At 42.8% G+C, this 11,708-nt stretch overlaps 1 protein-coding gene across 1 annotated transcript; it reads right to left on the bottom strand.

The window, feature by feature from the left end:
- Nucleotides 1-235: 235 nt before the first annotated feature.
- On the bottom strand, nucleotides 236-11,317 carry dld (deltaD). Its single transcript, XM_085167766.1, has 14 exons — nucleotides 11,164-11,317; nucleotides 10,037-10,112; nucleotides 9,656-9,735; nucleotides 9,470-9,538; nucleotides 8,882-8,951; nucleotides 7,119-7,219; nucleotides 6,880-7,023; nucleotides 6,538-6,639; nucleotides 6,231-6,421; nucleotides 5,915-6,085; nucleotides 4,431-4,620; nucleotides 2,714-2,851; nucleotides 1,176-1,265; nucleotides 236-1,044 (listed from the first exon to the last, which is right to left on the bottom strand). The coding sequence occupies exons 1-14, from the start codon at nucleotides 11,200-11,202 to the stop codon at nucleotides 979-981; spliced, it is 1,527 nt and encodes a 508-aa protein (XP_085023892.1). The 5' UTR covers nucleotides 11,203-11,317; the 3' UTR covers nucleotides 236-978.
- Between the last annotated feature and the right edge of the window lie 391 nt (nucleotides 11,318-11,708).

The raw sequence follows: 11,708 nt of genomic DNA, 5'->3' as shown, positions 1-11,708 counted from the left end.
TCACACTTCTTTAAAAACGCCTTGACAGCCACTGATGTCATTTCTGATGAGGCTAGATGCATCTCTCAGTTTAACTTCATGGTCCTGTTGCGGATGAATTTCAAAATGCACTACATGAAGTTTAAATTTTAATTTAGTTTCACACTGCCCATCTACATCATCCAGTGTAAGAGCTGCTATCTGCACCGAAAGTTCCTTCAAAAATAATGTCGGCACATGAAGCTACACAGCAGTGTCCGATTTAACTGCCTTTATTGGTTGAGATTGTGTGATACAGGCCAGAACGAATCACAGCAGAGTAATTTGAGTAGGAAACAGTCACCCGGCAACTATCAACAGCTCCCCTCCAAATGTGAGCTGATGTTGACCTAAAAGAGTCCTTCAGTACTTTAGTTACACAGGAAGCAGCAGCTGAGCCACATTCATTCTTATCACACATCTGTTTCTGCACAAATCTGTGACATCAGTCGGCGTGAACATGAAAGAAATATAAACTTAACAACCACCGCACCGGCTATGAAGTCACCGATTTGAGACGAGCCAGAAATCCATCTTAAAATTGAAAACATGCAGATGTGAATCTTCGAGCAGCTCGTTTCCTGCTGATTACCCATCAGATTTGTTAAAATTCCTCCATGCTGTAAAACAACAGACATCCTCGCCTGCTTGCACAAACAAAACAGCCAAAATAATATTCATATGTCTCTCTGACCTGCAAATGAGTGCATCTCTGCTGAAAGCTTTTAAACTATGTGTGGAAAACAAAAAGCCTGACAGCAGTCAGTGTTTATTTACCCACCAAACCACCCGTTTATGATTTTATTGAACATTTAAATAACGTTAGAGCTAAACTGGTACAGTCTGGATGAACACCGAGGATCCCAGGTGGGTCAAAGTCAGAAGGTTTTTGAAGCAGACACGCAGCTTTTCTGTTTCGCCGCTGTCATGTCCGCTGAAGGTGCGACAGCGGCTGGCGGCTCAGAAGTTGATGGCTTTGCCGAAGGAGGCGGCCAAGTTGGCTTCTCTGAACGCCTCGGACACCGTCTGCAGGAGAAGGACGAAGAGAAAGGCGTTTGAAAGAGGCCACGGTGCAACAGGACACATCTTTACTACAAGATAAACTAAGAACTGTGCATGTGCACTATGCTGTGTCGTGTGTGATGAAGAGAACGCACCGGATGGGCGTGGCAGACTCTGGCGACGTCCTCGCAGGAGGCGCCGTACTCCATGGCCAAAGCAGCTTCGTTGATCATCTCTCCTGCGCCCTGCAGGGAAATACGCAGCAGTGTCTGGTTTAGCAGGTCTGTAAACAGCAACAGCTTCACGTGGTCTGTTACAACAATTAACTTTCCAGCAAGCTATTTTACTTGTCAGGTAATTACAATCAAATGCGCAGCAAGACAAACACAGTAGCAAACTTGGCCACTTAATTCAGGCACTTATCCCTGTGATGGAGAGGTAATGACTGCCTGAGAAAACACAGTCCATTGTTGCGGATCATGTCCATTTTTTTTTTTTTTTTTTACACATGGGTTCACTGCACCAATCTTCTGTCTAAGACTGTCCAGCAAATTTAAGGGGGGAGTTTGAGACGCATTCAGGAACATGAAACAAAAATGTAATTGTGCACGTAACTGAGAGCTTTAAGGAACGCTGTGTTCTAGGGATGCATCGGTACGTATCGGTACCGATACCGGTATCGGTGCATCCCGATACGATACCCGATACCTACCGATACCGGTGCATATCGGTACCGATACGTACCGATACCGGTGCATATCGGTATCGATACCGATCGGGATCGGTATCGGTATACCATATCGGTATACCGATACCGGTACCGATCGATATCGGTGCATATCGGTATCGGTACGTATATATCGGTACGTATACCGATATGCATATCGGTATCGGCACCGATACCGGTATTGGCCTCAATACCACATTTTCTAAAGTACTCGTTAAGAGTCCCCCGATACCGGGGACCGATACCACAGTCTGAGACCTGTATGTTTGAGCGGCATGTAAGGGGTTAATCATGGCTGTTACCTGTAAATTTAAATCATCTTTTTATTAAGTACTCGGTATCGGTATCGGTATCGGCGAGTACTGAAATGCAAGTACTCGTACTCGTTTCCAAAAAAGTGGTATCAGTGCATCCCTACTGTGTTCCACTAAGACGTTTCTGGTCTCATAAAGGACCGACAGAGATGTTAACAGAGATCCGAGAGAACCATGAATGTCAGTCAGTCCACCTGCACTCCTCGGATCTTTGCACTGACAAATATCTGATTTATTGTCGCCTCAGAGTTACTTTAAGTCTAATCTGAGCTGTACAAACATGGATGTCTCGTCTTTGACACAGTTAAAGGTCATTAACGGGGAAGTGCGTTCATCGAGAGCCAGCCTGATGGTTTTACAGCACTCGCATGCGTCTGTCTGGGGTTAGTGTTTATTAGGACAGATGCAGTAATGAGACAGACACACAAACCGTTAACTTCCATTTTCATAGGAGGCTGATATTCTACATAAACACTCCAAAGCTGTAAACACTCGATTCCCATCATCATCATCATCATCCTCCCACGTGCTCAATGTCTATCTGATTGGGTAGATGATCCTCTACAAAGACAGTCTGAGCCCATTAACACCCACACAGATGTTTTTACATTTAAGGCTAACGCGGGTCCAAAGGAGGCTGATGAACTCTTACAGATCCGAGGATGTGAGCTCCCAGCATCCTGTCGGTCTCCTTGTGGCTGAGGATCTTCACCAGGCCGTCGGTGTCGGCGTTGGTTTTGGCTCGGCTGTTGGCTGCAAAGGGGAATTTGCCGACTTTAACCGGGACACCCTGTAGAGGAGAAGAGAGGACTCCTCACACTGAAGTGAAATGACACAGAAATATTCGTTTTAAATGTTGCACTTTTCACACGCTTTTCCCAAGTTATGGGACGCTTCATGGCTGTCACGTTTGTGTTTGTCACTTGTACAATATAAATAAGCACAAACAATCAGGATGAAACCTTTCGTTTGGCATGGATCTGGATTGAAATGTTGGGAAATATCACCACCAGGTGGCCGATGTCAATGTCTGAAGCAGCTTAGTTTTAACAGAGACACATATTTACTAGGGGTGCAACAATACTCGTATCGATATTGAACCGTTCAATACAGTGCTTTCGGTTCGGTACGCATATGTATCGAACAATACAACATTTTTAATTTATTTTATCAACTTTTCTTCTGACGATGCTGTCTGTGTTGAGCGCCCAGTGGATCTGCGTCCCACTACTCCGCCTAGGCTACACCATCGAGCGCAGATCACGCAGCACAACCTAGCGAGACAGAAGTTAAGCTCGTTGCAACATGGCAAATTGAACCTCCCCCACCCTCATTCAGATCTGGCGTTTGGAACTATTTTGGTTTTCATGTGACGTATGACCCTGAAGGTAAGCGCGTCATGGACTAAAGTAAAACAGTATGTCGGATTTGCCACGCAATGCTCAATTACATTGGTGGGAACTAGTGTGTTAGCGCAGTTAGCTCGTTAGCGCAGTTAGCTCGTTAGCGCAGTTAGCTCGTTAGCGCAGTTAGCTCGTTAGCGCAGTTAGCTCGTTAGCGCAGTTAGCTCGTTAGCGCAGTTAGCTCGTTAGCGCAGTTAGCTCGTTAGCGCAGTTAGCTCGTTAACGTGTTGGCCGTCCAGCCCCACGCACGGGGCGATCCGCGGTAGCTCGTTAATGGAGATTTGCCGTGTTGTGGCGTTAACGTCATTTCAGATTAACGCTGACAGCACTAGTGGGAACACAACGAATATGACTGCACATTTACTCCGACATCATCCTAGTGCAAAGACAAGTGGAAGCAGACAAAAACAACAAGCACGCATGCTACAAACTTTAGCCGAGTCATTTAGACAGCCGTTAGCACATGATTCTCCTTATGGGGACCTGATATGTTTAATATGCTGCTGAGAATATAGCCCAGAAGAAGCGTATAGTATAGCTTTTATTTTGGAAAGAGACATTTCTCTGTAATAAACTCTCTTTTCCAAAGATGAGGGATTTCTCCATCAGATTTATTTTTTTATTACTTTGTTGTTTCAGCAACATTAAACTTAAAAACTGTACTTTTGAGTTAAAATATATATTTATAATTTTAATAAATGACAAATTAAAAAAGCATGAACAATTTTTTGTATCGAAAAAATATCGAACCGTGACACCAAAGTATCGAACCGAACCGTGAATTTTGTGTATCGTTGCACCCGTAATATTTACATTTAAAGCACTTTATGCTGCATGGCTACTTTGTGCATGATCTCTGCTACGATGGTTTAGTGACATTTCCTTCAGTTGCCCTAGAAGAACAACGCTGCACCCAGAGAGCTGGCTATCCATCGTGCTGGAAGCAAACACCTTCCCAGCTTTCACCTCCTCTTTGAGCTGCTCCTCGCTCTTGCCCACCCAGGCCACCTCGGGGTGCGTGTAGATGACTGAAGGGACGCAGTTATAGTCGATGTGCACAGCGCCGCCCGCCATGCCCTCCACGCAGATGATGCCCTCGTCCTCGGCCTTGTGGGCCAACATCGGCCCGGCAACCACGTCACCGATTGCATAAACGCTAAAAGAGGAGAGGAAGAAGCAAAGAGGGAACAAATGTCACTGAGCTGTGTTTTGCAAGGAGCGATACATGTAATTTACTTCAGCAGCTACATAAATACACAGAGAGGTTCTCTTACAGAGCAACAGAGCATCCCAGCGATGTGATCAAAGGCCTGTTCGTAACAGACTTGTTACTTTATTTCTCCTGTTACTAACACTAATGATATTTTTACACTAATCTATTTGTGCTTACTATTTTTAGAGATTTTGATATTTTTTAAATTGGACACAAAATTTTAGCAGGGGTAAACTGGTGAGGATGCACCAAATTGGTAAGTCTGCTTTCAGAGATTCAATCATGTCATTTTAGCTTAACCCTTTAAGACCTACCATAGAACCAAGTCCGCCAGAGCTTATATTATATTTTTACATGCTGTGGAGCCATTTTTGGGAGCATTTCAAGTTGCTATACATCAATACAACCATTACAGCCCAGATTTTAATAATATGTATGCATTAAGTGCATAGTAATTACATAAATTGCAAAAACGTGCAATAAACTACAAAAAAATTGAAAATCGTTTTTGTTTTTTAACATATATTTCTAGTTAGAGAAATTTAAGAGGCTTATCCCTCAAAACTGTAAATACAAAAAAGTTGCACAAAATAGTTTCCCACCACAGGAAATTTATTTTGAGTGTCTTCATAGTTTTATTTTTGACATACACCAATTTTTATACACTGCAGGAAAAACGAAAATAAATATTATAGTGCAAATTTGCAAAAAAGCAGCATATGCATCAAAATAAACTATTTCCAGCAGTGCAATATGAGTCCTAAGCATCCCAGAAACGACACAGAAAGTCATAAAGTCAAACATAACTTTTAAAAACACCAGGATAGGCTCATGAGGCCCTGATGGTAAAAAACTACATTTCCGCAAAAATGACGTCACTTCCGGTTTCGTGCAGGTCATGGCGGACATGCGATAGTTCGCGCTGATGGATGTAGGAAGTGTTATGAACAGCTGATCGGATCGGCAAAGCGTGTTTCTGGAATATTATGTTTTTGTTGCTGCAAGTGCTTTTTATGCAGTTTTTGCAAAGTTATATGTGGAAGGAAACTGTGACCGAGGACAAGCTGATGGCATAAGATGTAAGTACAACTCCTCCGGTTTCATATGCAAAAAAAATTATTGTGCTAGCTCACGTGGTTGCAGAGCTACTGGGATTTAAAAATAGTTGCGCAAAACGGAGCGTGCTGCTCCGACCGGCTTTAAAGGGTTAAATTCGGCAGCATGAGCTCGGCGGTACCTGGGGACTTTGGTCTGGAAGCGGTTGTTGACGGGGATGCGACCCCTGTTGTCCAGCTCGATGCCGACAGTGTCTAGGCCCAGGTTCTGGGTGAAAGGTCGTCTGCCGATGCAGACCAGCAGCACGTCACATGTCAGAGTCTCGCTCTTCCCTCCAGCTGCCGCCTCCACCCTGAAACACGCATAATACCCACGTGGTTACACGACAAAGCTCCCCAGCCATATTTCAAATTTCATGAGTTTATGGGTGTAAAACAGCCCAAAAGAAAAGGCATCAAAGAGAGTCCTGAAAGTCTGAGTCTGGTTTTTCCACTCACGCCACATCGATCTTGCCATCGGGCCTCTTGGTTGCTCCCATGACTTTGGTGCCGAGCTTGAACTTGAGGCCCTGCTTCTGCAGGATGCGCTGGAAGTTCTTGGAGATCTCCATGTCGATGCCCATACCACCCACGTGGCCCAGGAACTCCACCGCTGTGACGTTGGCACCCAGACGCTGCCACACTGACCCCTGCAGGACGGCAGGACAAACACTTTCTAAAGAAACAGAGCTGAGGCAGGAAATGTTGCCGATGTAGTCCACATGATCATGTGTTTGTGGGTGAATCAGTCTGTAGTGATGCTGACCAGCTCCACCCCGATGACTCCAGCTCCGATCACAATCAGCTCCTCTGGTACTTTCTTCAGGGAAAGAGCTCCTGTCGATGACACGACGGTCTCTTCATCAATCTAAAGAAACATATTTAAACACACTTCTTTTAAAAATCAACCCAGAATTATCTTTTAAAAATCAAGTGCATGTGAGTTTTTATGGAGTGGTGAAAGGAGGGTGACGAGACGAGGACGCCTTTTGTTAGACACCTGCAGCACTGACCCTTCCTCGCCTCCTCCACCTCCTTTGGTGAATACAACAAGCAAAAAACCTGCAACTAGTGAAATGAAGTATGAACAGGTCACAAATTCTCACACCTGGATGCCTGGAAAGGGCGTGACCTCTGAGCCTGTGGCGATGAGGATGTTCTTGGTGTTGATGACCTGCTCTGTACCATCAGCTGTTGTGGCGGTCACTTGGTTCTTCCCGGTTAACCTTCCAAAACCACTAACGTGAGTAACCTGTGGGGAGTGACGTCACACCACAGACACTGTTAAAAGTGGTTCAGATGTAGCATCTGTGTAAACCAGCACTAACGCAGAGAGGGAAGACTGACTTTGTTCTGTTTGAATAAATGTGCGATTCCTCCAGTCAACGCTTTGACCGCCCCACTCTTCTGAGCCATCATCTTCTCCAGGTTCAACGAGATGCCCGAAACTGGAAGACAAAGACTTGATTGTCAATGCGGTCACAAATGTCAAACTAAAAAACCGATGGAAAAACAAGTTACATTCAATTAAAGTGTACTGTCGAAAACACGTTCTGTGCCATCAGCATCCAGTACTAAGGAATACAGACCAAGGTTATTATCGTTAATGAAAACTAACGAAATAACGAAAACTAGAAGTGAAAAAACATTTTCGTTAACAGAAATAAAAATAAAAACAAAAAAAGGAAAACTAACTAAAACTGGAATGAGTGTTCACAAAACTAACTAAAATTAACTGAATTTATAGCAAAAATGTGTTTAGTTTTCATTGATGTGTGCGTGTCATACAAGAGTCAAGGGTGAAAATGAAGTTTAGTTTCCAGATTTTTTTCTTGCTGTGTCTCATTATGCCAGCAGGTGGCAGCACGTTAGTCGAGTCGTCTGTGTCGCTGCTCCGTCCACACGCAGAATCATGTCAGGAAAAGTCGGGAGCCAGAGTCCAGTTTGGGATTACTTTGAATATGACTGTGTTTTGGATAAAGCAAGTGTCTTGTAGTGGAAACAGACAAATTATGAGGGACATTTCTAAAGGGAAAAAAATCCCACAAACCTTAAAGTGCACTTGAAAAGCTCACACAAGAAGGCTAACCTAGCTTAGCTTGAGAAGGTAAGGGAGCACACTCAACCCTCATCCCCAGAAAACAGAAGCTAACCCCAGGCAAGGCAGCGTGATGCATCCCGAGACAACAGGACGGGGATATCTACACAACTGTGTGAGTCAATTACCTTCAAAAAGTTTATCAATTCACTTGAACCAAAATTACGAACACCCGGTGCTGCAAGAGTTAATAGTCTCATTGGGGCCAAGATATACATTTTATAGTTGCCTGGTATCAATGGTTGTTCATCTGCCTTTATTTATTTATTTAAAGAACCCATAGGTGGGAATGTGAGTTGTCTGTCTCTGCGTGTTAGCCCTGCGACAGACAGGCGACCTGTCCAGGGTGCAGTATGGTAGCTGGAATAGCAACATACCCAAGGATGAGCAGAATGACTGATATGATGAAACTGGGATTTTGTTACACTTAATTATTGCAAAAACAACTAAAACTATAACTGAAACTAATCAAAACTAAACTGAAACTAAGGATTTTCAAAAAAATAAAAACTAAACTAAACTAGCAAACAATTGGTAAAAACTAATTAAAACTGATATAAAATTGAAAATCTGAAGTCAAAACTAAATAAAAATAAAAACTAATGAAAATTGCAAAACTATTAAAACCCTGGTTGTAATAACATATATGCTTATATTAAATATGGCTAATGCTGCAAATAACGACCTTCAGTGTAATCTTGGCTAAAAAAAAAATCTACTTGAAAGGTTTAAAGACAATGGATTTCTCTACTGTAGCCATTTCAGGCACACAGAGCATGTACTGCTGGTCAAACCAATCATAAGAGGGTTGGTTGGCTTAAAGCGAGGGGAGCTAACACAGCTTGTTTCTGACAGGATGACATAAAGAAGGATTATTTTGAACTTTGAATCATGCAAAGCTCTACTAGAGCTCAAAATTATAACACATAACTGGAAATGAGCCCCCTTTAAGGATCAGCGAGCTACACAAAATGTACAAAACGTCCCTTTAAAGCCTGATGGTGATTCTTACTTTCGATGCCTCTGCTTTCAAAGTCCTTCCCATGAGCCAAGTGGTACAAGTAGGAGTTGTTCAGCAGAGCCTGCAGAAACAAAACAGCAGCTTATTCAGCTGGAGGAATGACTTAAAACACGTTTACATCATTTTACAGATTCAATATAGTTTAATCAATCTTACGCTCAGTGCTCATCACCAAACTGAAAAGTTATTTTTAGGTTCTGCTTTTCTCTCTCTGTGAAATTTAGTCCTTTTATGAAGTGGAAAATGTTTTTCCCACTCTGCTTGGATAAATCCAAAAGTATTGGCTTATTTTTGAATTCATCAAGACAATAAAAAGATGCTACGGGTATGTGCTGCTATTCTTTCCGGCTTCTACTACTCAAATGTCCTCCATGGAAGCATTTGCCCTTTATAATATATCTATGGATAGAAAACCATCACTGGATTACTTTTATACTAAAGGTGTACAAGTTCTGAAAGAGAAACCAAACCCAAGATAAAAACATCCTTGGTATCTCTCCTTCCTGTAAAACAATCATACTGATCAAACCTCTTACAAACAAACCTGTGAATTTGTGGTGATTAAAAGCAGTTTGTTACCTTCGAGGGGATGCAGCCGACATTGAGACAAGTCCCGCCGAGTGTGAGATTTTTCTCGACACACACTGTCTGTCCAAAAATAACAAATGTAGAGACGGGGGATACATTATTCACCAAAAACTTCCACTTGTGACCATCTGTGGGATCTGTTTAGACACCAGGATATCTGTCGAGCAGGTGGGTTACCTTGAAGCCGAGCTGTGCAGCTTTGATTGCAGCGACGTAGCCTCCTGGACCGGAGCCCACCACTGTGACGTCTGCATCAACTGCAGAGAGGCAACACGGCAGCTTTTAGCATGACTTTACACCACCAGAGAAAACTACATGATTAAGGTCTGGTGTATGTAAATGAACATTTTAATGCAAGCTCTCTACCACCCCTCTTTACGTAGCCCATGAAGTCCTATCCCCACCCAAATCCAGCACCGGAGACTCTCTGCAAGTCTGAATTATGAGACTGCTTTGATACAAACATCAGAGATCAAACCGCACAAACATGTGGCTAAAGTTCAGTAAACACTGTGTCACAAATAAAGTCCTATGATAAGATTCACAGCACAATCGTACTTGCTGCTTTGTCAGCGTAGGTCCGAACAGACAGCGCTGCAGCTCCGTGCACTTTGCAGGGCAGGTGGTGGCTCCGCTGTGAAGCAAACGAAATGCACAGTTAGAAAATACGCATGCACAATACAACTAGGCAATGCAACACAAAACAATGTTATAGTGCATCCCAAGCCAACTTTGCACACTAAAAGCATCTGTCTTCAGTGGCTTCTCTCACTTCCGTAATCTGCTGCTTAATCATTTCTATTTACATCACTACTATTTCCTTTTAAAGCTGCATACTCAGATACTGAGTCACGAAGGAGCAAACTCAACTACTAAACTAACATTTGAATTTTCATATTTAGTTTAATATTTAGACTCATGCACTTGTTTTCATGGAATTGTACCACATTCAGCTGGTTTGCTGTTGCAGTGCCAGCTCTCAGCAACGACACCCTCAGCCTGTCCACTAGCAACTCTGAAACTTTCCCCTCTAGCAGACTACCAAGTTAGCAAATAACTACTATTTAAGTGTTATAGAGTCACAAAGCTTCGAAACAATTCGGAATAATCTGATGCTCGCCGTGAAGCTGTGAGACAACAGCTGACCTTACAACATAAATTATGAGTTAGGCAACTGCTGCTAAACAGCTAAGCGAGCTAACACGACACCAGAGTGGGAAATGTCAACTGTAAAGTCATAGAACCTAGATGCTTTTCTTCTAGCTTTGTGTGATTTAAGCCCCTTTAATATTAGCAGAATACAAATATCACGCTTCTTTTCATTGCAGGTTTTACTTCAAAATACTGCGGCAATATGTAACCAGAAAAGTCGTGATTTAGTTTAAATGTGGGGAAGGTTGTTAGTCTAACTCATGCCGAATTAAAAGGAAAAAGGTATATGAATAGGAAAAACATCAACTGAAAACCAAGCAACGTGTTTAGACATCGATAACCACAACAACTCCAAATTGCATGTCTTTTCCAGTACAGTCTGGTTCGCCTTCTGCTGTTAGCCGAGTAGCTAGCCAGGTGCGGGCCGCAGGTCCAAAATTTCCCCTATCCTCTAGATCTGCAGCACGCAGGACAGTTTACGACACATCCGGGTTTCGCATACTGGTTATCGCGAAAATAATATGACTGCTTACCGTGGCCAGGGAGCGGTATAACTGTGTCCAGCTCTGCATTCTGTCGGTGTACTCTCACTGGATCCGTAACCTACAGCAGGCCGAGCAGCCAAGGACTCCTATCATTGCGCACGCGCAGTATGGGTCCAAACCGAACACTCCTCCGGGTCGCATCTATTACACGTCATTGGTCAAGTTATGTCACACAGGTCTCCTATTTACCAAGAAGACAGCTGAAGACGTTTTATGACTTGATATCGTCCTGGTCTACAAATGTTGGTTTTTGGTCTTTTCAGAATATCCAAATAGGAGTAATCCTCAAGGACAAAAATAGAGACTTCTTAGTAAACAATCTCATTATTACAACAAAATATTACATTCATAAATGCTGATATGCCAAATCCCCCCCTTCATGGCTTGCTCTTAAAAATGAACTTTCCCTGTTGCGTAAATCTCTGAAGCTAATAAATAAGCCCCAGGCAATTAAATTAATAAATAATAATAATAAATAAATTTTTAGAAGAACGTTTCTCACTTATCCCCTTATTTAAGCTATATGTCTTATT

This window comes from Neolamprologus multifasciatus, chromosome 7 (assembly GCF_963576455.1).
Source record: "Neolamprologus multifasciatus chromosome 7, fNeoMul1.2, whole genome shotgun sequence".
NCBI lineage: Eukaryota > Metazoa > Chordata > Actinopteri > Cichliformes > Cichlidae > Neolamprologus > Neolamprologus multifasciatus.
The sequence above is the reverse complement of the archived record's forward strand: the minus strand, read 5'-3'. Positions and strand labels throughout refer to the sequence as shown.